Source organism: Strigops habroptila, chromosome 9, assembly GCF_004027225.2.
Source record: "Strigops habroptila isolate Jane chromosome 9, bStrHab1.2.pri, whole genome shotgun sequence".
NCBI classification, from domain to species: domain Eukaryota; kingdom Metazoa; phylum Chordata; class Aves; order Psittaciformes; family Psittacidae; genus Strigops; species Strigops habroptila.
Window position 1 is genome coordinate 40811950 of NC_044285.2, and position 25977 is coordinate 40837926.

Below are 25977 nucleotides of genomic sequence, written 5' to 3' on the forward strand. Positions count from 1 at the left end.
ACCAAATGTGATTACAACAGACACTTTGGGGGCTTTTTAAGGCTAGCGGAGAAGAGGAGGATAAGCTGGAGGGGAAGAAAGAATTGACAAGTAGAGAAATGACAGAGAAAGAGGAACAGCCACGCTGATTTCATCCCTCACAAAACAAAAATCTTTGTGTGCTGTAGAAATGTGCTTTAGTTAACACCACGAGATAGCCAGAGCAGAAACTGCCGCTGCTGCCTGCAATGAAAATTGCTCTATTGTGCTTCAAAAACCATTTCCTATAGTGAGGAGAATGCTTTCCAGGTAGTAAAAAGTATATCTGAAACTAACGGGGCCTTATCCTGCAACGGTTGCTCGCTCAAATAATCCCCACTGCCACGAGGAGCCCCAACGAAATCAGTGTGAGTGAGGATTACGCGGGAGTGTATCAAGGTTGGGGGATTAGAGCGGGATTATCACTAACACCAGTAATTCCCCATCTTACTGATGGTGGCCACCAGCTCAGGAGGCAGTGGCTATGATCGCTATGGGCCTGACCCCCATGGCCAGACCTGGGTCTAGGGGCTGTCAGCACGTGGGACCCAAAGGATTCCACCTTGATCCTCTCAAACCTACCAAAGCAGCACCAGAGCAAGGCCATGCCTGGTCCACACCCCACTTACAGTCTAAGGGCAGTGCTGTTGCTTCCCTCCCCTGCTGCTGCCAGAGCGGAGCCATCCGGACCCCCACAGAGCATCAATCCCACATCCCCATGCTAATTCCACCTCTGGAATTCCCCCACTCCTGTTTCATACCTCCTCACCTCTCCCTTCTCTCTTCTTCTGGGTACCAGCCACCATGGCCCTGGGTGAGAGCAAGGGACAGAGTGAGCTGCGGTGTCCCAAGGGATGCTCCCTGTTCCCGGGAATCACATGATGCCTCAGCACCGTTTCCCAAAGCAGCACAGATTTTGGATGTTAAACTGCCCCTGAAAGCCAGATGCAGCCGTTGCACATGCAGAGTTTTCTTTTAAAACCACCAAGTCAAAATCCAGGCATGGAAGTGTTACCCAAAGGTGGCTGCTCGACATGCGAGTCGTGTCCCGGGCATCCTAAAAGGCTCGGCATTCAGGCCGCTTTCCACAGCACCCCAATGCAACCTGCATTTTTATCGAGGAAGCTGCCTAATGGCTCCTGTTCCTTTTGATTTTTAATCTCCTGGTACAACTTCCAGTAATAAACATGCAAAACCTGACAACAAGCCCTTTTGGTTTCAAAGCTGACTTCTCCTCTGGCTCAGCAGGAAGACAAAGAAAAGCCCTCGGCAGCAGCAGAGCTCTGACTGGCAATGCCCTCACAGCTCCAACATGTCCCACTCTCCCTCCTGTTAAACAAGTCCAAACACTAACGGGGCCCAAGCCTCCCGCTGTCAGCCACGATCACCAGAGCTGCTTGCAAATACTTTCTGCCATCGCCGCCTGCAGCCACGAGGATGCTCAAAGGCCACAGGCAGGCGTCCCCGAGTGGTACCCAAGAGGACAGAACCCCCCTGGGATGTCCCCCACCGCCTCCCGATGCTCTCTTGGCAGCCAAGCCCCAATCCAAAGGGAAAAGCTTTACAAGGGTCGTCTCAAACTTCTTTTGCATCCTCAGATGCAGCCCCTGCATCAGCCACTGTTTAATCCTTTCTGGATGAGCATGGGGATGTGGGGAGCACTGAGGAACACAGTTACCATCAGCACAGCACTACCAGCCCCAGGACCTGCCACCACAGCAGGGAGAAAAGAGTTCCTGAAGCTCCACAAACAACCCAGCCTTGGGGACTTGTATTTCAAGGTTTAAAGCAAATAAGGCTCACATTAAAGACCAGCTACATTGCGAGCCCACTATTGCTGAGGACAGTGCGTGTCTGCAGATGCCTACTCCCAGCCACAACTATCATGTGCTACATGCCACCACCAGTGACACGTTTACCTCCCTATTTTATCTTTTATCAACCGATACTTTGCCTTCCCATCAGGAAAAGTCACTTCTCAGTGGAGCAGCAGCAATATCTCCATGATGCTGACACCTCATAAGGGCTCCCGGGGGAAACGCCGGCAGCATCATCACTGGAGGCGATTCAAACCAGCCCAGACAAGGTCCCTACATGTACTGCAGGAGAAGGTTTGGCTCTGGAAACTCTGGGAAGGAACTGTATTTATTAAATCATCACCACATGGAGGTGTTCCAATAGCACATCATCACACTGCAATGCCCGAATGAAGCTGTAATGCTCCTCTTGGTATGTAGAAGCATCTTTTATGGAGTTTCTGTGTCACCCTGCGCGCCAGGACATGGCTGTCACTCCAGTCACCACAAAACCTCCTGCCCCTTATGTAGAACCCACACCACCAGTGAGATAATATCCTTTGCAACAGCTGGGACTCTGCCAAAACACACAGACGTTCCCACCCTAAAGCAAACTTCCAAACAGCTTCCAGTTGGGATTTCTCCTCCCCATGCCCTGGCCCTGCCCTTTTGTCCAAAAGCATCCCCAGGGAGCAAGCAGATCCCTGCCAGGACGTGCTGCTCTCTCCGAGAGCACCCACCCCAGGGCTTTTGGTCCTTTAGCAGGACTGGGGAGCATCAGCTGCCCTCGTGGCATGTTCTAAGCTGACACTCCATGGTGCTCATTACAGGAGACAAATGCATTTCTCCAGGCGAGGCACCAGCTTTTCACAGTGCATCCCACCAGCACAAGAGATGGAGCCACAATGCAAACCAACAAGCATCCCGGCTCCCTCATGCAAGGATGGGATGGGGTCTTTAGCCTCCACACACTGCCAGACTCCAGCCTAACTGCTGTGTCAAGGAGGGACATGGGCAGCACTGCCTCCTGCCCTCCGCTGCCTGTTAACTTCATCAGCCGAGCTGTGATGTTCCCAATGGTCCTTCCCTCCTTCCCAGCACCACAGACCTCCCGCTGCCAGCATGAACTGCTGGCTAACACCAGCGTGGGATGGGGTTTATGACTGCATTTTGTCTGTAGCAATGAATCACAGGCTGACAGGGTGCTCCCCTACCAAGGCACCAGCCAGAGATGTGCTCGAGACAACTCTCCAAAGGACACCGCTCGAGGAAGGCAGGAATTCCCCAGCATCCCAACAGCGATGGTCACCCACAGCTTGGGATGTGCCCCCCAGGCAGCTGGGCACCCTGATTACATGATGGTACTCAGCAAAGAGCATAGGCAAGTCTGGAGATCCCCAAGTACATGAAGGGTGGTGTTTCCTATCCCCAGCCTGCCCCAAGCACAGCACAAGGAGCAGGCGGCTTCAGTGGCAGCTCTTCTGCCTTACTTGATCAGCGACAGGCTTATCCCAAAGTGCTCCCATCCAGACTTGGATGCAAAGTCCCTGCCTCTCACCATTGGTATATAGAATCAACTGGGTTGGAAAAGAGCTTTAAGCTCATCAAGTCCAACCGTTCCCCAGCACTGCCAAGGCCACCACTAACCCATGGCACTGAGGGCCTCGTCTACACGGTGTGTGAACACTTGCAGGGACGGTGACTCCAGCACTGCCCTGGGCAGCCTGTTCCAATGCCTGATTATCCTTTCCATTTGGGAGCAGAAGAGCCCACTCAGCTCTACAGCTGGATACATGCAAGTAGAATATACTAGTGCTTATATCCAGGTCATTCTCATTCAGTTATGGCTAAGCTTTTATACCAACACCACAAGCTAAATTGAGCTTTAATTCTCTGACCAGCACTGTGTCGCTCCCACTGCATGTGTGAGGGCAGGAGAGGCTCCAAACACAGGCTGGGCAGGAGAAGCAAAGAGCCCATGCCTGTCGTGGAGATCCCAACAACTCCTTCCCAATGTTTTGGTCATTAAAAGCTGCACCTCTGCTTTGAGCGACTGGCATTTGGGCTGGAGCATCCCAAAAGTAGTCCAACACCCGTATGTGACCTCTTGGGAGCTGGTTCTGCAGCCTCAGCAGAGGTTAAACACCAGGATTCAATGAGCATATCGCCAATACAAACAGAGCAGGATGAGGCCCGCCGGCACCAGCCCTCCCCAGCAGCCCTGCAGGCTCTCACAGAGGGCCACGCTCTGCTCTCCACTGCACAAGTATAAATGTGAAGCAGCTCCACTGTCTCCAGCAGCATCATTTTGCCTTTACACGAGCACACTGAACGCAAAACAGAGCGAGCCATAAATATTTCAGCTGCTTTTTCGGCTTTGTTATTCCGTTCAAAGCAGGAAACATGACAAACCTTTGATTGTTTTGCTTAATACCAAACAATAACTCAAAGAGAGACAAACAAGCAGCATTAAATGATGCCTGTGATGTACAGGAAAGCCGATGAATTAGAAGATGATGAGGATGGTGTGGATCCAAGCAGCCTCTTTCCCTGCCTTCAGCATCCCTCCCATGCCTGCATGGTGAGTGGACAGCAGGGCCAGGCAGTGACACCAGGGCATCACCGGCACAACCCGCTGCCTCCAGAGCAACAGCCACCAACACCGCTTACAACAACCTCTTGAAAAACCCCTGTGAAGGCAATGAGTGTGTCCTCCCTTGAGCATCTCCACACTCCAAACCCGCTTGCAAAGCATCCACCACAGCCTGGCTTGGCCTGCCCATGCCAGCATCCCTGCCTGCGCATCTCTGAGGCTCTCTGCAGCGCTTGGAGGTGAAACATCCACCACGACCACATGTCGGGGCTGCCCCAGAGCCCGCAGCTCCCCATTCTCCATCAGTCCCTTGCTCCGGAGCATCCAACACACAAACCCAGCACTGCCCATTCGCTCAACGCATCCTTTGGGCAGCGCTTACAGCAACAGCCTCGTGGTCCATGCTCAAACCTGCTCCCGATGCCCAGGGATACCCGCACTCACCTCTGGCAGCGGCATCCCGTTGATGATGAGGTCGGGCTGCTGGGGGCTCTGCCCCGTGAAGGTGTGATGGTAGATGTGGTTGGAGCCGGCGTTCCTGTTGTTCTGGCTCTCCACATTGAGGAAGGTGCTTTCGGAGCGGCGGCAGCCCAGCGGCAGGGTCTGCTGGTGGTAGTCGAAGTAGTTGAGGGATGAAGTGAGAGAGGAGCAGCTCACAACGTTCATTTTATCTGTCTCCTCCACGTCCCGCGGTACCAGGCGGATATCGTTCTTGCTGATCTTCTTCTTCTTGCTTGATTTCTTTTGATGCCCATAGGAGTACTCTGCGATTCTGGGGGACAGAACGGAAATGAATAGCTGAGAGCATCCTGAACCTGCCCCGCTAAATACACATCCAGAAACCCAGAGGGCTTGGCCCCCATCTCCATGTAGGCTTCTTAGTCATGCACATTACGTCATGTTTCGGGTCTGGTGGCACGACACCATCTTTAGCTTATTTTCATATGTATAATGCTTTCAGGTCAAATATGGAAAATAATGGGAAGGAAGAATATGCTTCTGGGGTTTTTTTTTCCTAGTGTTTGTAATTGCTGATATTTAGCTACTAGGAGTAAAGTCCAGCCTGCAGAGGAGAAAAATGGAGATGTTAAAATTACTTTCCATGAACTGAAAAGGGTACCTGCATTCATTTCCATGCAGAATAAGGATTCTAAACGGGATTTAATTTGGTCCCCATAATGCAAATTCCAAATGAAGAGGGGATTTTTTTTCCCCAGTTCATTTTCCACAGCAGTAAATAAAGCAGACCCAGAAGCAGCCCGAGCTGGCAAGCTCGAGTCTCTCACACTCCGAAGGCTGTTTGTTTATTAATGCCTTACCCAATTTGCTGCTGCTTTGACTATCTCCTGATAATACCTGATAACCTGAAAGCTCTTCCCCAACCGCATCCTCTTCATCCCTCACCCCCTGACACGCACACCCCCTTCTGCTGGGAGATGCTTTTGCCTTCTAGAAACCGGAGAGCAACAACTGTGTTCTGCAAAGAGAAATGATCCTTTCTGACCTTCTTTTTTCCCTCCTTACTGCAAGCTTGTTTTTCTCTGCCTTTCTTTCCTTCTTTTGCTTCCCACCTGCCAAAAGAACCGACTGATGAAGTGTCTTGTTTGCCTTCTGCAAACCACCGGAGGAAAAAAGTTACCCTTAAAACAGCAGCCGAGCAAATAACCATAAATATACAACTGCACCTCGCAGGAACTGGGTTTGCTCGGCTCAGAGTGGCTCCTCTTTCCAAATGCCAATGCCCCACAGATGGATTTGTACATGCACAGCACAGGGCAGCTCGGTATTTCCCAGGGAAGCACATCAAACGCTACCCACAGTCAGAAACACACATCTGAAAGTCAGGACTTTGCTCTTCTTCTGGTTATGATAACAGCATTTAAAAATAAAGGGGGAAAACATCCAAAAGCTGCAACAGAAATAATGGGATGAATAAATAACGCATTTTATCTAGAAAGGCAAACATTGGACAAATATTGTTGTTCCAAAAAGCTAATTGCCTGAGCATGAAAACGCCACCAAGTCGAACAGCTCTCATATAACCTTACGTGCCTCATAAATTTACCCATTTTACGAAGCCACTCCAGCAGCTCTGGTGGAGAACCTCTCAGATAAGGCTCTGCAAAGCCCAAAGGCATGCACCCAGCGTGGGGAGAGGGTGCCCATTGCCACCATGAGCCTACCTGGTGCTTCTCCACCTCTGCAGCCGACTCCTCCTGCTCAGATGTGCGCTGATCAGAGCCCGTGCATCCCCCGGAGCGTGCAGATAAATCAGGGGAAGGCAGGGATTCCTGTTGTGCCACCAATCTATACGTTGCTGCCTTGTCTAACAATGCTTGATGAAGCTTTAATTGTTCTGTTTGCCTCAACGTTTTAAGTTTGGCAACGCGAGAGCCCAATTATTTCCTGCAGGCATTCATTTTGCTGTCCTTTCTCTATTGACCAATTATTTAATTAAACTGCACTTCATTAATCCCGAAGCCATCACAGTAAACCCAGAGCTTATACCTATGTGTGAAGCTATCAGGGGCCACCGCCACAACGTGATTTTTATCCATTCAGCTCCTATTCTCACTGAATGGGCCGAGCTGGCACGAAATCTGGTGGATGAGCTTTCACTTGAAGCCTGACATCCCATAATCCAGCACAGACTGACCTTTATTTGCAGATGATTTTTTCCCCCATTGAGGAAAAAGGCTCTAAGCTGTGAAAACAGGGTATAAAACCCAAACTCTCCACTATTATTCCTGCCTAAATAAAAGTTTAAGGACTGCACATCTCCCCCCGCGCCGCAGAATTGCCGGGGGCCAGCGTTGCGTTTCCAAGGTAGAGCCAAATTAATTCCCATCCCTCCCCTCCAAAACGACTCGGAGCCCAAGGAATGGAGAAGTCATGGCTATTTCACTAGTAACAGGATTAAACCATTTATGAGGCATTGCAGCTGCTCTTTTATGGCATCTGATTGATATTCATGTGTGGTTAGCATTTGTCTCCTAACTTGTGTAACACAGAGAATAGTAAAAGAGAGACAATAATCGCCGGGCTGTTACATATTCAGGGGCATGGATTTCCCCTATCTCCCTTTCAGCAGCTCTGGGCACGGGGCTGACCTCCCCTCCGGCATTTCGGACCCGGGAGCACGCATCCAGCCAGGGCAAAATCCCTCCTTGGCCCCATTGCTCTCAGTCCAACCGGCCGTGCCGGGTGCCGGAGCAGCGGATCGGGGGGAAAAGGGGTGATTTGGGGCACTATTCTCCCCAGCTGGCCCCAGGAGGAGCCGCATCGGGTGCACAATGGCTCTTTTGAACAGCGAGCAAGGGCTCGGGGAAGGTCTGCAGCGGGGATGCTGCGGTGGTGGGGGGCTTCCCCCCATTGTGAGCCATGGGAGAGGCACTGGGAACGGGGGGCTGCCCGCGGGAACCAGCCGTGCCGCTGTCAAAGTGTTGTCCTCCCATTCCCTGCGACGGGGATGCTGCAACAGATTGTCAAGCCGCACGATTAAGTGGATCCGTTACTCGGCACGGATTTGTGCTCTCCTCCCAGGGAGCAATTTCTTAAAGCTTCGCAGGGAATTTTCTTAGAGGAAGCTCACTTTTATCCCTAAAGGAAATCTATCCCTCTCCAGGCCCCCCTAAGGATACAGCAGCGAAGGGAAAAGTAAGCGTGGTGGCAAAAATCAAAGCAGGTGCACAGAAACAAAGAGGTCTTTACCTGCAGTTGTAGGTCCTGATTTCCTTGTTATCCCTTTTGCACTTGACTGCCACGAAGATCATGGTGACAAAAAGAATGGCTGCGATAGACCCCAGGGCAATAATGAAAATCAGGGAGAGGTTAACAGATCCTATGGACTCCTGGGCATCCAGGGCTGGAGACAGGTAAATCAAAATCAAGGCGGAAGCCGACAGAGATGTTTTCCCATGGTCGTGAGCCACCACAATCAGCTCGTAGGCTGTCTTTGCATTCTCCCCAAAGGCTCTGGTGGTCCTTATCTCTCCATTGACCTGGTCTATCTCAAAAAACCCTCTGTCTCCTTCCACCATTTCGTAGGAGAGTCTGCCATTTTCACCCTCGTCGTAGTCATCTGCCTTGACCACGGTCACCAGGTAGCCGACCCCTGCGTTCCTGGGGATGTACACCTCCGCCGTCCCATTGACCAGCGGTGGGGCCGTGATCACCGGGGTGTTGTCATTGACATCCAGGACAATCACCCTGACGGTGGCATTGCTCTGCAGAGAGGGGTTACCCCCGTCTTTTGCCAAGACCTTGAACTCAAAGGCCTTCGTCTGTTCGTGATTGAAGGACCTCAAAGCATAGATATCTCCAGAGTTGGGGTTGATGGAGACATAGGTGAAGACAGGCATGTCCCTGACTTGGGAGGGCACGATCTGGTAGGAGACACTGCCATTGAGGCCCAGGTCAGGGTCCCTGGCCGAGACTGAGAGGAGGTAGGCCCCTGGGGTGTTGTTCTCCTGCACAATAACCTGGTAATAGGGCTTGGAGAAGTGAGGATGGTTATCATTCTCATCGGTGATCTTGACAGTGAAGGACTTGGTGGCCTGCAGGGAGGGAACACCGTTATCCCTGGCCTGGATGGTGAGGTTGTACTGGTCCCTCTGCTCCCGGTCCAGCCGCCCATCCACCAGGATGGTGGAGAAGCTCTCGTACTCCTGGAGCCGGAAAGGCACGTTGCCCAGGAGCTTGCACTGCACGCGCCCGTTGGCCCCGGAGTCGCGGTCCGAGACGCGCACCAGGGCGATGACGTACCCCGGCGGGGCGTTCTCGCTCACCTCCACCAGCTCGCTGTTCACAGAGAGCAGGTTGATGAGCGGAGGGTTATCGTTGGCATCCTGGACGCTGACGGTCACTTTGCAATGGGCAGGGATGGAGTTAGGCCCCATGTCCTTGGCCTGAACGTCCAGCTCGTAGACGTGACCCTCCTCATAGTCAATGGCACCACTCACCGTGATGAGGCCGCTCTGCGGGTCGATTTGGAAGAGCTCCCGCGCCCGCTCGGAGACATAGCTATGGAAAGAATAGAGGACCTGGCCGTTGGTGCCCTCGTCCGGGTCGGAGGCATTGAGGCGGATGACCGGTGTGCCCGGCGGGGCGTTCTCAGGCACGCTGACGGTGTAGGCCGGCTCCTCGAAGAGTGGGTTGTTGTCATTGGAGTCAATGACGCGGATGCTGAGCTCCACCGTGCCAAAGTTGGGCGGGTCACCCCCGTCTAGTGCCGTGATCACGTAGCTGTAGTGGGACTGGGTCTCGCGGTCCAGGCTCTTCTCCACCACCAGCTCAGCAAAGCGGGAGCCATCACCCCGCGTCTTGGTCTCCAGCCCAAAGAGGTCATTGGGGGTGATCTCATAGCTCTGCACACCAAAGCTGCCCGAGTCCGGGTCGTAGGCACTCTCCAGAGGCACCCGGGTGCCAGGGCTGGCCGTCTCTGAGATCTCCAGCTCGATCTGGTCGGTGGGGAAGCTGGGCGCATTGTCGTTGAGGTCCTTGATCTCCAGCTTGATCACACAGATCTCCATGGAGCTGGACATCACCTCCAGCGAGATGATGCACTTGGGGCTCTGCCGGCACAGCAGGTCCCGGTCGATCTTCTGCTTGGTCACCAGCAGCCCGGACCCGGGGCTGATGTCTACCAGATGGGGGGCCGAGTTGGAGACCACACGGAAGGCAGCGGGCTGCCGGGGGTCCAGCACGAAACCGGCGTCCCGGGCGTCCTTGGCGACGTTGGCGATCACCGTGCCGGCCCGCTGCTCCTCCTCCACCGAGTACTTAAGGTTGACGAGGGCCCCGGCGCCGGCCCACAGCAAGGCGGCCCCCAGCAGCGCCGGGAGAGCCCCCATCGCCGCCGCGCCGCGCCCCGACGGCCGCCGGCCGCCAGCCTCAGGGCCCCGCCGCCCTCATGCGGGCAGCGCCCGCCGGGCTGCCCCGGCGGCGGCGGGCGGGCGGGCGGGCGGGTGCGGGCACCGGAGCCGCGGTCCCCCGCGTCCACGCAACGCCGCCCGCTCAGGCGCTCCGAGCCGGCAGCGCCGCGGAGGGGCCGGGCATGGCGTGCGGGAGCGGGGCGGCGAGCGAAGCCGATCCGGGCGGTGCGGAACTGAACCGAGCGGAGCCGAGCCGTGCCGTGCCGAGCCGAGCGGTGCCGAGCCCGCTCCCGCCGGCGCTCGCTGCGGCGGCCGCTCGCCACTGCCCGCAGTCCGGAGCGCCGGCGGGCGGCGCGGAGGCGGGCAGCGGCGAGCCGTAGCCAATGAGCGCTCGGGGGCGGGGCCGGCGCGCCAAGCCGCGGCCAATAGGATGGCGCCGAGCCGCGCTGCCGGCCGGCGGGGCGGGACCCGCGGAGCGGAGCGCGACCCGCGGAGCGGAGCGCGGCGCGGTCGGGAGCGGGGCGCGGAGCGGTGCTGGGCGGCCCCGCGGGGCCCAGCACGCTGCGGAGCCACTGGGATGCGGCACCCGCCGTGTGCCCGCGGCCACCGACGGTTCCTCCTTCAACGCCCCGGGAGCTGCGGAGGCCGGGCAGGTGGATCAGCGGGTGGGCGCTGAGGCCCGTTCAGGGGGAGTGAGCCCCCTGCAAATGTGCTCCGGCTGCACCGCATCCCGGCCCGCCGGGTTGGGTCACCCGGGAACCGGCTCCAGCCTCGGCAGCGCTCGCTGCTCGCTCCCAGTTATTGGGAAAGCACCACGGTACCGTCTTCTGTTAGAGCCGAAATAAACCCTCCTGCCTTACCTCGGGTCTCCGCCGTGGCACGCAAGCCCCCGAGCCCTCACTAAGGGGCACCGGGAAGGTGTCCCCGGGCCCGGAGGCGGGGCTGCCCCGGCGCTGGCGGCGCCCAGCCTGGAGCCTCCCGGCTGCACACTCTCAGACACGCCATTCCCTGCCCCGAAGCTACAAGCGGTGGAGGGGGGGGGCCGGGTGCCGGCGCGCCCCTGCGGCACACCGCCCCGGGAGCCCGCCGGTCGATAGCGGCGAGCCGGCGCCGCGGCAGGGGAGGCAGCGGGACGGGGTGCCCGGGCAGAGCTGCTAAGGCGCAGGCCCCATCGGGGCGGTGGGCAGCGGGAGCCGGCACCTCGCCGGTGCAGCCCCCCCACCTCCCGGCGCTGTGTGTGTGTGTGTGTGTGTCCGTCCGTCCGTCCGTCTGTCCCCGCCCGGCCCCGGCCTGGCCGCGCCGTCGGGCCCCGCTGCGCCTTCCCAGGCACAACGGTGCCATCTAGCGGCCAACGCGGGGATGCGGAGCGGCGGGGACCGCACCGCGGAGCGGGGAACCCGTCCGGTCCCCACGGTGCATGGCGGGCTACGGGACACCTCCTTCCACGGACACCATCCCTCGGGACACCCCCATCCATGGACACCACCTCCAGGGACACCGTGCCCCGGGACACCCGGCGGGACCCCCTGTCTCCTACCCCGGGGGACACGGGGTCCCTCTGCTCCCGGAGGAGGGGAATGAGGCACAAGGAGGAAAGAAGAGCCTTTACCAGGTTTTCCTTCCCAGGAAGCAGCAGCGTGGATCACTGTGACCCGGGAATGGGACGTGGAGAGGTGGCTGGAGCCTTTGCTCCCGCATCCTTGAAGTCTTCTTCGGAAAAATTCTTTCTGATGACTCAAATCCATGTGGATTGAAAACCTAGCTGAAGGCTCATAAACAAAGGGTAATTAGAAACAGGGGGAGGTGTTTATGGGGTACTGCAGGGATCTAGGTTAGGCCTGCTCTCATTTAATACCCTCATTAATGACCTGGAAAGAGGGAGTAAACTACACATTAACGAATTTGGCAGATGATGCTATGCTGGGAGGTGCTGTGAACTCCAGCAAGCACAGAAAATTAACACCAAAAGGGCCTGGTGAGATCAGAAACGTGGGCAGGAAACAGCAGACGGAGCCGCGCCTCGGACAACTGCGTGCAAATGGGACACAACTGTGTGCAAATTGGAGTAGGGATGGGCAGCAGTGGCTGAGCCAAGCACCCAAGTGACACCCCACTGATGATCTGTGTGACAGCAACAGGGACCCCGGAGCCTGCAGGGCCAGGTCAGCCCCTGGTGTTGCTCCAAAGGCCCATGGAAGCACCGGGATGCTGGAGCATGGAGTCCCTCAGTACAGACACATTGGCCTCAGTTCAGAGGGAAGCCACACAAGTGATCAAAGGCACGGAGAGACTGATTTCTGAAGGCAGATTAAAAGGCTTAAACATATATATCACTTGGTTAAGAGCTGTCCATGGGGAGACAAACTAAGAGCCTTACAGATCTGGCTGGAGTAAATAGGGAAGGAAGGAATTATTGTCGAGAGTACAAGGGGCATCACCACAAGGGATGACAGGAAATGAAGAAATGGAGCGTTTAGGTGGAATGTCACAGGGGAAAAAATCCCCTCTGCTGACAGGGAAAATTATGAGGCTGCGACATGGTTCCCTGGAGCGAAAGAGTTCTGTGCCTGGAGATATTTTAAAACCAGACAGGATCAGGCTGAATATAAAGGGATCAGCCCCTGGCAGGGGATGAGCAGAGGAGCGAGAGCTGGGCAGGGGTGCACCTTCTTTTCCAGAGCTTTTTCCACTGAAATTTGTCTTTATACATCACATATATCAGGCCTGCGCTTTGTGCTCCTTTGCAAATATCTAGTTCTGCTGCTGTAAAGGAAATCACTGGCACAATGGATGCTGTGCCAGGCCCTGTGTAGCTTGAAAAGGCCCTGAAATCAGGAACACTTCACCTCCACAGAGGTGTGGAGGGGGATTAGAGGCAGGTTAAGTGACTAGTACAAGGTTGCTGCGTGGGTCCGTGGTGTGTAACTCCTGTGTCAGTGTCCCTGGAGCACGAGGTCTCCTGCAGGTTTGGCCTCTATAGTGCATCTCATAGAATGGTTTGGGTTGGAAGGGACCTTAAAGATCACCTAGTTTGAACTAGAACTCATATCTCTGTGGCCTTCTGCAGATGGTCTCCAGGTAACCAAGGAGAAACCAGGCTGCACAGCACCTATAACCTTGGCTAACGCTCCATCCTTTCACCCCCAGCTACCGCTCAGCTTGCCAGAGGCTGTGACAGGATCCCTTTGGAACAAACCACAGCCGTCGATTGCATGCCCACCCCTCCCCAGCTCCCACCTCACTGGAGGTCTGCGAGGGCTGTCAACAAAATGGATTAATAGTCCTATTATCAGTTCAGATGGATAGCCAGGGCGAGGAGAAAACATCGCGTCCCAGGGAACTCAAGTAGGCACATTAATAAAGATGCCACACGTTGGCTCTGAAACCTAAAAGCTTCGCTCCGCTCCTTGCAACACAATTAGTTTATCCAAAGCCTGACACTCCTGTCACGATGTGCCTGTCAGTGTCCCAGCACCAGGGCAGGGAGCTGGTGGCATGGTGGTCCCCATGTCCCCCTTTGGTCAAACCCCCTGCAAAAGCTCTTCATAGCCCATTCATGACCCTCCTCTGGTCACTGGGGAGCTGCAGCATCCCCCTTGGTACCAGTATGCCGCCCCTCAGCATGAGGATGTGGGTCTGGAGGGAGCAGCACTGTGGCCTGTCACTCACCTGGCTCACTGATGGGTACAGGAAGCATGTAATGAAGATACTGGCTCTGCCCACGCTGTAAAATAAGGAAAGCTTTTAATTAAAAGCAAGTGGTGCAACTTGCAGCCCTTTGTTTGAGTGCTAATGCGAATGACTTTCCAGCCCAGCACTTAGAGCTGTCTCCCTTGTACCTGTCAGTAAGTAAATCTCAGGATCTCGAACATGTATATTTAAAACTATGGTATCAGCAGGCTGTCAAGCCTGAGGTTTTTTATTAAACATCCCTTGTGCAGGGGGGGTGAGAGGGAGGGACAAGCACGGGATGACACTGCAGACAGGGCAGCGCGATGCTCTCATCTGTGTCATCTCCTGCCTGCCCCTTCCAGATGTGCTGCTGCAGAGGCTGGGGGGTGTCGGGCTCAACACCCACCCTGCCTCCCTCCACAGCAAAGGCTTCCTGGTGCCCTGCCCATCCTTATCACTGCTGCAGCAATGGGGAGCAAACCTACTTGGACCCATCTCCCCCAGCACCCCATTGCTCCAAAACACACGCACAAAATAGACCTAAATCTTGAGATTTGTTTTAAACATCAAAGACCAGCTTTATCTTTTTAATTTTTCAGAGCCCTTCTTTTAATTTCACATTTCTGAAGTGTTGTTTTTCCCCTTTACCGGCACCTTTCCCTTTCAGCTACTGGGTGAAGTCAAATAAATGATGTAGGTTTATTTTTTCCCTTCTTTCTTTGCTTATCCAGTTCTGCAAAACTTGAAAGCTTTTCAGAGCATCTGGGTGTCAGGAGTTACAGTTTAGCTTTGTGCTGCTTTTTTCTCCTCTCCCCTAACAATGTTTCTAATATCACAGCAAAGTAGAAAGAAGGAAAACCCCATAGCATAGAGAAAGAAAATGAAGCAATAGGAAAACTCACAGCAAAATCCCTCAGCCATCAGCCAGCTGCTGTGTGCGGAGAAGGCCTGAAAAGGAGGAAAAGACAATACTTTGCATAAAGAGGGTGTTTGGAAAATAAGACAAAATGCTCAGCTTAGAACTAAATACACTTTTCTTCCCCTCCTGATGTGGAAATTCAGTGCATGTCCACTCTCAAGAGGTTTGGGAATGAAGACAGCCCAGCCAGCTCTGCCCGTCAGCACTCAAAGAGCCAAACTTTATGAAGCATCCATGAGCCTCGCAGACATCTCTAACTCTGTTTGCACACGATGCAGATAAGGGACTGCTGCTGTAAAATATTGAGTCTTTAGACTACAAACCCCCCTGTCTTTCTGAGCTGAGATGTAACTTTATTTGTAGTGCCACAATTCCACCCCAGTCAGCAAGGTTCCCTGGCTGTTAGCAAGGGCAGCGCCACGGCAGAGGTTAAAGAGCCGAAGGGCGGACCAGCATCACTCCGAGCGATTCGATAAGCTCCTATCACTCAATAGTTTAATTCACTTTTACTGATGCAGCATCTTTTATCAGAGATTACATAATGCTGAATAATCATGGAGCACACAATGCAGAGCCAGACAGGCAGTTATAATCTGATTTACAGCCTGTATTAAAGCAGTGGCAGGTGCAGGGCTGGTTCTCTGCTCCCACACTGGTGCTGGTCCAGAGGAAACCTGCTGGAACCACTCCTGATGTGCACAGTCTGCCTGGAAGCAAAGAGCGGGGAGAGGCAGCAGTAATAGGATGGTGCTTTCTAGAGGTACCAATGGAGCCTGGCAGGCACATCCCATGGGAAGGAAGGCAGCGCAGGGGAGCTGATCTACAGCAGCCTGCACTGGGCAGTGTTAAGGGGAAGACAGCCAGAATAGATCACAGAATGCTTTTGGTTGGAAGGGATCTTAAAGCTGATCCAGTTCCAACCCCTGCCACGGGCAGGGACACCTTCCACTAGAGCAGGTTGCTCCAAGCCCCTGTGTCCAACCTGGCCTTGAACACTGCCAGGGATGGGGCAGCCACAGCTTCTCTGGGCACCCTGTGCCAGTGTATTAATATGGTCTATTAAGATACAAAGCAAAACATGCTGCATGATTCAGGGGGCTGTAATAGGTGATGCAGCCTTTCCCCCCACCTCGCCGGCCCATGTCCCACCACTACGCAGTGTCTACCTGATGGCTCTCAAGCCATTTCCCAGAGGGCACATTATGAGAAGTTACTGCCAGAATCAGCATCTCTGCTGCTGTGACAGCCGAGAGGCCAGGATGGAGCAGGGTGACGGGTGTCCCCACTGGGACAGGGGATAGGGTGAGCACCGGGCATGCTACAGAGCCCCCATCACCACCCAGGTCAGCACCCAGCACCAAACAGCACCCTCAGAGGTGACCAACAGCCAACCAGCTGCCTGCTGCAGGGTCATACCAAGAAGAGCTGTGTGGCTCGGTTGATTTAATCCCATCATTCACAAGAAAAGGTGACCTGAGGGTCTGAAAAGAGCTGCTGGTCCCCCTCCGGGATGCTCCCCCATTGCCACAGCACACCTGCACTAGCAGCCTGTGGGGAGACACACGTTCCAGCTGTGCTGGCTAAATATTTCCCTTGCAAGCAATTCCAGCGTATAAACCCATCAACCAGGATAACCTTGCGATCAAATGGCCAACAGAGAAAAGTGTTTAATATTATCCACTCCAGATAATGAGCCGTATTTCCAGCACAGGCCCCAAACACACATCACCACGCACTAAATGCCACGCAATTGCCTGCACAACAAGTTAAGCAAAGATTAAAAGCGAGGAGGAGAGAAGAGGGAGGGTAGACAAGGAAGCACAAGGCAATTGCAATCTGTGCCATCGGAGCGTGCCGGAGCCGGGGGAGCTGCAATGCAGCTCAGAGCACAGTTGTGTGGTAGATCTTCAGGATGCGGGCTTGGATGCCTGCCTGGCTTTACAAACCATGCGTGCTGGTACCCACACGGGTGAAGAACAGACGGCCGCGGGGTTTACAAGACAGCAATGCCACGGATGAGTTAAGAGGCAACCAAACTTCGCTCTGCAGGAGCCCCTTTCCCTGCTGGCAGAGGTTATCCTGGATGATGGGAGAATCTCTGCTCTTCCTGCGCTGCTTACAAATAGCACATCTTAATTCAGCCTCTTGGCCCTTGCATGGGCAAACAGATTGCAAAGGTCGGGGGAATAGAGACACCAGGGGAAGGACAGTGATTTAGAGAAACAGAGCAGTGTGTCTGCTCTGAATGGCTACACACAGAGCTCAGCCAACTGCTCAGCGCTCCAGCAACATCCATTCCACCCTCAAACCAGCCACCAACACAACTAAATCACTTGTTCTACATTTTCCTTTCTACTTTTCTCCCCCCTTTTTTCCCCACATGCTGACCCTACGGGATGGGAAAGAAACTGCCACGCTTCCCTATTCCAGCAGGGATCGGGTACCTGGCCCTGGCAGAGAGCTGACAGCTCCTAAACATTCACTCACTTTCCCAGCGGAGCCACAAACCTCCTGCCCAGCAGGCAGCAGACAGGAGAGAGCATTTCTGGGATATACAGCTCCTGCCACAGCGCCGAGCACCAGCTGGGAAATTCCACCAGCATTCCTCATCGGCTCCGGAGCAGACGATGCAGACGTGTAGCACCAGCTGAGGAGCAGCTGTGGGGCCAGGCTCCGGCTCCATCCGACATCCCACCAAGGTGCTTGCATCCAGGATCCTGGCTCTGGATCCTCACTGGTATTGGCTTAGCAGCATCCTTCAGTTTGGTGTTTCAGATGCTGCCTGTATCCTGTGCCTGCAGTCAGTGGTCCAGGCACCGGTCCCAGCATGCTCCCCTCCTTCCCTTCTGTGACTGCAGGCATAGGGAAGTCACAGAATACACCCACCAAAGCCTCATCTCCCCCGCAGCATCACCACATGGATCATTTTCACCCACCAAACCGAGATTCACACATTGGGGCACCTCACCTGCACCATAGCACAGCCAAGATAAGGGTGGTGTTTCAGCAGAGCACTCAGAGACATGAATATCATACATTGCCTATGAGAGAAGGGAGAAAAGGCTTGGAAAATGCCTAGCAATCCCTAGAATCACGGCCTCTTCAAATGGCTGCACGGTGTCAGACAAGGCCTGGCATAGTTTGCCATAACTAAACCCAGGGTGGATGCTGTTCCAAGCCGGTGATTAATACTCTGCTAGGATTTGTTCTGTCATGGTGATAACTAAACATGGTGTCTCATGAAGATTCCAGATGGACAGCATGGAGCAGAGTCCCCCTGCCAGCCATCGGCATGCCCAGAGCCAGTGCTGGCAACTCCAGCACTGATGGGTACCACGAGCTCCTAGTTTGTAGGATAACCACATCGTGGCAGGGAACGGCTCCTGCTGCTTCCCTGGTGCTCCTCAAGCTGCTCCCGGTGCCTTGCAGGGCAGGCGCAGTGCTGGATGCAGGGATAACATGCAGGCAGGATGGCTGGCTCCTGTCCTGAAGGGAGCCTTGTTGCCAGCCTTGCATCAGGTGCATCTCCACAGCAAATCCCTGGACTTCATTTCCAGCAGGATTGTCGGGACAAAGCCTTCTTCCTGCAGCCCAGGCTGGTCCTCGTCCCCATCCCCAGCCTGCAAACCTCATCTGCTGCAGGGCAATGAGACATCACCCTCCAGTCAGCCAAAACAGCAGCTACAGTGATGGAAAGCATGAAGGATGGTCCATCGAGAGGCCACCCTCCCGTCATGGAGCAAGTATGGGCGCCCGGACGGAGCTTCCTTCCACTGGGACCACAGCCAACATGGATCCTGTCCTTCGGAGAAGGACATGGCAAGGAGGAGGCAACTGCTTCCTATCCAACAGCTCACATCACTCATCCCCTTGGAAAGCAGCAGATCTTGGCTGTCCATGCGATCAGGTACCAACATCTCGGTGTCTGCTGATGCCAGCACATCCTCCAGTGAGAGGTAAGAATAAAAATGAGTCCAGCTGGGCCGCAAGATATATTGTTTGGATCGGGCTGAGAATCACTTATGTGGTGTTTTATTAACCGTCATGGATAGCTGTGCCTGGTAAAATGAGTAATAACCTTGTTTAAGGGATCTCTTCTGAATCACATCGTGTTGTTGTCAATGCTGCAAACTTCTTTTGCTGGTCTGCAGGCCAAATCCTGCCCTGAAGCAAATGATGCCCAGAACAGAAGACCACAAATCAGGTGGGACAAGCTTTCTGCCTTATTATTATTATGTTAAAGAATTGGAGATAACATGGCAAGTAGCATCCTCCATCTCACAGTCCTTCTGATTTTCCCACTTCATCTCACCTCAATCCAGCAGGAGAGCTGTCTCACTCAGCCTGCTGCTCCCCAGCCAGCTCCGGTGTTCTGTGGGGACAGAGCTCAGCCTGGGGTAAATGGTCAGTGCCTAATGGAAGAAAACAGAGCAAAAAGTAGTTTACATCAGCTAAACACTTATTCTGTACGGTGCTATTTTGTGATCATCTATAATTTTAATCTATTAACAGTAACAGATGCATCTGTTTGTGTTCTTCTTGTTTACAGGTGATGTAAACAGGACTGGTCAATTTGAGGGCATCCTTCAAAACTTCATGTTCCCACCATCATGGGTGACCCCTGAAAGTTAGGGGGGACACAGAGTCCTGCCTGGCACAGGAGCTGCCTGGGTAAGACCTGCTCCAACATGTGATGTGCTGAGGAGCAGCAAAGCCAGCTCTGCAGGGACAGACACCCCACTGCCATCTCCTGCAGCCAGGGAATAAGCCATCATTCCAGTTAACAATACCATGTTCAAAGGGGGAAGCAGCAGTTACAGCCTGGACCACGTGGCAAAGTTGCATGGTGCACTATGTGCAAACACACCCTCCCCGGCAGAGATTTAACATCTGTCATCATGATTCACTTTAATTAGCAAGTAATCAGCTGTGGAGCCAGGGTTGGCACTGGGTGACACCGAGGGTTCTGGTGGAAAAGCCACTGGTGTGAGACATCACCCATACAAGGCATCCCAAAACCTGCACTGAGCTGGGAGGATGCACCACAGAGCTAAATCAACTGTCCTTCTGTGTGTGTCTGTCCATCGAGGAAGGCCTGAGCAACCAGCCCATGGCCAAGATGAGGTTTCCAGCCCTGAAGAATGAAAACACAGCTCGTTGGAATCCTGCTTGCCTTCCCAAACAAAGCCTGTGGCTGCCTGCACAGCCGGGAATTGAGGCTCACCCCACATCGGGATGGCTACGTAGCCAGCAACGCCACTGCTCAGCCTCCTGTGAGCAACAAATAAAGGGAAATAAACACTAAATAGTCCTCTTGCAATGCACATAAATGCCACAGGGACTGCTTTCTTCAATGTGAGCCAGTTCCCCCCGGGAGCCTGCTTTGAACTGTGTTTCCCTCCAAGCCTGGAAGCATATCTTGCCTTTCCTCCCTGCTATCAAGGCCGGCAGCACAGGGGGCTGTCCCCTGCTGCGCTCCCCAAGGGGATGCTCCTGCCACGCATGGAAATGAAACACGCTCGGGTTCTAAGTCACCTATCTCCAGAAATCACAGCCACCACCATCTGCCCACCGGGTCTGGCTGTTGCCATCATGCAGGCACTGAGATTGTCACGGTTTTGGGCACCAGCACATCCTGAGCCAATACAGGCAAAGCAGGTTTAGGCATTGTGCAGATTTGCAGCGAACAGGTTATTGGAAGCATTTAGCCCTCTTTTTATTCATTAACAGAGTTCAAACATACTTTGATTTCCTTCGTATTTGCTCATTATGTGAAATTGCACAGAGATGCTCTAATGGGGATGTTGTGGAGCAGAGACTGCTGTTCAAAGGCGAGCAGCCACAGCACATCCCTGCTCCGGCCCCGGCACGCTCTGCAGGATGGAAACCTGGCAAGGATTCAGGCTCCTACCACCACCCCCCAGACCTCCTCTTCCTGCAGGCTTTGCTGCGAGCAGGCTTTGCTCCAGACACAAGCGCTTGCTGAGAGCAATTTAAAAGGGTTTGCAAACACCAGCGTGGTTCTTATTGAAACAAATACCCAGCAATCTGCGCCATGCCCCCGAGAGCACCGGCGCTGGGAAAGATCACAGCTCCCCAGCTGGGTCCGACACGGGGCCACAGCAGTAGACTCAGGGGCACTTGGACACAGGCAGCCTCCTGCCAGCCCTGCCTGTACCCACAGCAGTGATGGGACAGGCTGATGGCACTGGGGAAGTCTCCTTATCATGTAGTGGAGGGCATGAGAGGACACCCCATCACCACAACATGTGGTAGGAGCACCTAAACCAGGGTAGGCAATGGGGTGGGAGGTCATTGTGGGCACCAAGCACTGCTTCTCCGTCAATAGCTGCGTGGATAACAAAGCTCCATGTACACCAGGCCACCATGCAGAGCAAGGCCATGAGATGTCTCCTTGTCCTGCTTCTTCAGCCACATCCCTGACCTGTGCCAAGAAGTCTGAGTGCAATCAGAAGGGAGAACCAGAGGGTGAGACCAAACCCCTTGTTAATCCTGGTAACACCAAGAAGGAACATCATTGACACTGCCACATCTGCCAAACTGCAGAAGAAAGTCCCACCTGGAGCACAGTGAGATCCCTGGGATGAGCAGCCACTATGGTGGGATTCCAAACAAGGACCCAAGCAGGAAGCTGCTGTGTGGATGCTCCCAGCCGCTGTGTGTGGACTGAATATCCCACTGTAACATTTGGGTATTTCACATACGTCGCACAAACCCAGTTTATTTCAGGAATTACATGGCGATGGATAGCTAAATGCAACGGCAAGGAAAGGCCATTATACTCTATAAAAAGCTGTGCAGTTTTCCTGCCTGCTCCGTGCTCTGTGACAAACCATCTGCTTTGCCCACACCTCCCTTTGTTTATCCTGCTCAGCTCAGCTGAAATTAGACTCGACAAAAGCAATTTCTCCCGATCAAGTTGGAAAGAGGAGCAGCGAAGCTGTTGCACACACTGCCATAGAAACCTGGGCTGCTCCAGCCCCATCAGCCTCCCTGCGCACCAGCTAATGCCTGTGAAGTGCCCAGCTGCAGTGGGAAGATCCTCCTGCACACGCCAAAGGAGAAACACAGATGGATTCAGCCACGGGAGATGCATCTCGCAAGCACAGCACTCTGAAAGAGATTTGTTTTATTCCCATCCCCTCCCCTTGGATTCAGAAGCACAAAGTGGCCCCTTTGATGAGAAAAGCACATTGGGATGGATCTGGAATGATTTCCTGTTCGAGGGAAAGGAGGGGAAAAGCAGCTTATTTTCCCAGGGAGCTTTTCTGGAGTGTTTAAGAACCTTCTGGGTTATATTTACACTGCTAAAGCGCTTCCCGGCTCCAAGCAATGCAGAACACGGGGCTAGGCTGCAGGCACCGATGTAGCTGGCACCAAGCCTGCAGGATTCAGTCCCCCAGCACTTAAAGTCTGACAATACACCTGCATGGGGCTGTAAATGCTGCAGGATGGGTGAGAGCCCCTCACCTTGAGGTGCTGGAGCACAATCCCCCCTTTAAATTCAGCAACCTGTTTGCACCCCAACACAGAAGCCAGGAGCCCAAGGCATGGAGTGCAGCTCTTAAAAGGCAGGAGACCTTCATGTTTCTACATCTGATGTCTTTAGACATGTTAATAGCACAAGCCCTTTTCTCTCCGAGATGCAGGAGCAGCTGCTGAGTCTCCACTGAACCCAGCTAAAAGCAAGTTCTGCATCTCGACAAGAGATTTTGGGGTCTGGTATGTGTTTTCAAACGTGGGAGCAAAGAAAGACACCAGAAAAGCATTAAGCTGTGACACATGCCATTTTCCCTGCACTGGTATAACTCAGGAATAGCTGAATAAAACCACAGTCCATGTTCCTGACAAATCCCTCAATGGGCTGAGTAAAGGCTGGAGAAATTCCACCCCAGAAGGTGACTTCCTTTCTTCTTTCCCCTTCCTGAAGCTATTAGAGTTGAAGGAAGGTCTTGCAGAAGCCCCTTGACTTGCTGGAGCTCATTGACATGGGCTGCAAGGACCAGCTTCTGCAGAGCAATGCAGCAAAGTAAGGAGACCATGGGATGTCACAGCCCTTCTGCTCACTGCAATCACAGCTGGAGGGTCAGGAGACCTCCAGGGCCTGAGAGGAGACCAAGGAGCACTTGAGGCTGGAGCAGAGCCTCATCTAGACTGCACCTTCCATAGGGATGCATGGCTCCATGACCACTTCTGACAGCAAGGAAAAGCTCTCACTGCTCAGGTGAGGCTCAAACAGAGGATTCCTTGATTCCTAGCCAGCATTTAAGTGCCTCCCTCTTACGTAGGAAGCCCCATTGGAGCAGGGCACCACAGCCCTGCAGCCAAGGATGCCAAGCACTCACTGCCACCAATTCATCAGGATGGCTGCTTTGATTGCGTTACACATCAAGGGGCAGATAACACCGATAAACCCCTCCACAGCAAGCTGAAAGCAGGGTGACACCACCAGGAAATCAATAGGGTGATTCTGGATTTGCATAGGATGCATTACCTTAAGATCTGGATCTGCTCCCAGGTTTGGCCTGGATAAGCAAGATTAGATCTGGATCAATCCTGGGCTTACCGGGGCTAAGCAAGATTAGACCATGGATCAGTGTCCATATTGATTGTGTAATTTGTCACTACTATGCTTGGGAATAAAACCCCCTGTGCAGCGAATGGAGGCTGCACCAGCTCGAGGCAGGTGATAACGTACTTAACATTCAGCAGCACGCTCTTCTCCACATTTAAATAGAAACAGAGATTTACCCCTGGACATATATTATGCACTAAAACAGTATTTCAGGAATTGGAGTTGGAATTCACCTGACTCCTTGTTTAACCGTGGCTAATGAGGCTCTGCACAACAGAACCCTATGAACGCTCCAGCCAGGATGAGAGCCAAAGGGACCAGGGCACTGGGATGGCACAAACAGGGGGAGCAGCATGAGGTCTGAGTGGTGACTTGGGGGAGAAGCAAGCCAAGCATCCAAAGAAGCTGGGTACACAGAGAGAATGGGGAATGATCCACAATGACACTGGCCAATGTGACATTCTGGTGTCTGGGATGGGGACATGGCCTCATCTAGACCTTGCTGAGCAGCCCTGGGACTTTGAAGCGTTAGATGATGGTTGAAGGCTTTGCACGAGCTGCTTTTTGTGCATCCCTGATGCTAAGAGTTAGGAGGAATCAAAGGCTTCACAAACCTTCTGTCAGGCTTAGGGATCGCAGCCCACTGTGAGCAGGGAGGAGAGGGAAGGGCTCTCCTGGCCTCCCAGGTCTGCTCCTCCTTAGGGAGCAGAGGGAAGTTATTTCTGCAATATTGCAACTGGATCAGCCAGGAGGAGATGACAAGAGAGTAATGAAATAACAGTGTTCTGTGGGCTGAGCAGGGCAGGATATTGCCCTGGCAGCTTGCTGAGCATCAGGCAGGAGAGCCATGGACACCAGCCTTCTGCCTGCATCAATCCTGTGCCCTGGTCCCCTGCTGGGCAAGGAGGGGGTCATTTGCAGGTGCAGAGACAACCAAACCACAGGTCTCTGTTTGCAGTGTGATGAGTACAGTGCTTGGTCCTTTATCCAAACAGATACATCTCCCAAATTCCTCTGGAAATTTTCCTGAGGTATCCATGCCCTCCCCTTCTTGACTGCACTATTGAAAGCTTTATGTGTTGAAAATGAGCTTTCCCACATGCATGGCTGATAACACCAGTAAATCACTGTTCACACTGTCAGCAACAAGATCCTGCTGGGAAGAGCTGATGGCAATGGGTTTGTGGACCCCCAATACCCCTTTTCCACCCCATCCTCAGAGCAAGTCCAAGGTCTGAGCTTTTCCTGCCACAGGAACTCCTCAGGAGCTTGACCACCTTCCACAAGCACCGGTCCCTGCAAACAACCTTGCACAAGTTGGGTTTTTTCCCCCTGCTTATCCCAGTAAATATGTTTCAGTTAATCCAATTTGCTCCCACATTGAGCAGCATCAAACACAGCAGCTGCCAACCAAATATTTAAGGCACAAAACAAGCAGCTCCAGCCCCTTGCTGGTGATTGGGGAGAGAAGGCTCAGAACAAGCACCCGCACATTACAGAGGGCAAGCAATTCCCTGGGTCCCCCGAGACCCAGCTGGGGTATGCCAGCAACCGGCAGCAATAACAGAGGGGCAAAGGACTAAATCACATTTGTACATCTTCCTCCCCGTGTTTCTCTGCATTATTGAAGAGAAAATGTGCTCTGCTAGTCTTTATTCTCTCCTTTTCGCACTTGATTGCTGCTGCTGGTGAGGGAATTAAAGCAAACCTCCAAGCCCAGGTTTCAAAGTGATGTGAAGCCACACTCTGGGTCTGATCCTGCTCTATGATCACCCCAGCTCCTGCAGCAGGAGAGGGGTGGCTCCTGGATCAGAGGGACATGGAGAAGCACAGACCTAGGCTTAGCAAAGCCGATACCTGCCACACATCAACTGAAAGCCCATCGTGCCTTTGAACCGCCGATCAAGGGAAGAGCCATGCGCAAGGAGCAGACACATGGGCAATCCAACCAGGACCATCACAAGCATTGAGGAGGACCAAGACAGAGCAAGAGCTGGGAGCCACCATGGCCAGGCAGTGTTTGGAGCTGAGGGCAAGCACCACACACCAGCACGAGCCCAGGTTCTCCATCCTCACTTGAGCATCAGATGGGTCCACAGCATTCCCAATGCCATGTGGCCACAGCGTCACACTGGGCTGTCTCTGCACCCATAAACCCTCACACCAGCACCCTGCAGGAGCAGCATCACTTCCCACAGCACAGTCACTGCTGACCTGCTCCACCTCAGCGTGCCCCATGGGCAGGACTGACCCAGGGCAGCCCCATGCATGGTGGGATCCTGCTCCCTCCCAGGGCACACATAAGGGCACAAGGTGAGAGCAGGCACCAGCATCACTATTGCAAAGCCTTCCCCTGCAGAGCTCCATTGATTTTCTACATTAATCCATTTACAGCAGTGGAGCTGAGCTGCTTTAGGAGCTGTTTAAGCTGCTTTCCCTATGCCTTGCATTTGGCTTTTGCATGGTGGGATTCAGTTGGGAAGGGAGTGGGAGCAGAGGCATGAGCACCT

At 53.7% G+C, this 25977-nt stretch overlaps 1 protein-coding gene across 2 annotated transcripts in view; it reads right to left on the reverse strand.

Annotated features, from left to right (window-relative positions):
- PCDH19 (protocadherin 19) overlaps positions 1-10620 on the reverse strand; it is a 59628-nt gene extending 49008 nt beyond the window's left edge. The window contains exons 1-2 of one of the 2 annotated variants that reach the window (XM_030498208.1): positions 8119-10620; positions 4852-5179 (exon numbers count right to left, since the gene is read on the reverse strand). In XM_030498208.1, the coding sequence (XP_030354068.1) occupies positions 4852-5179; positions 8119-10259 (2469 nt within the window). In that variant the 5' untranslated portion in view covers positions 10260-10620. The remainder of the gene's footprint in view (positions 1-4851; positions 5180-8118) is intronic. The other variant, XM_030498207.1, reaches the window with a different exon arrangement.
- Between the last annotated feature and the right edge of the window lie 15357 nt (positions 10621-25977).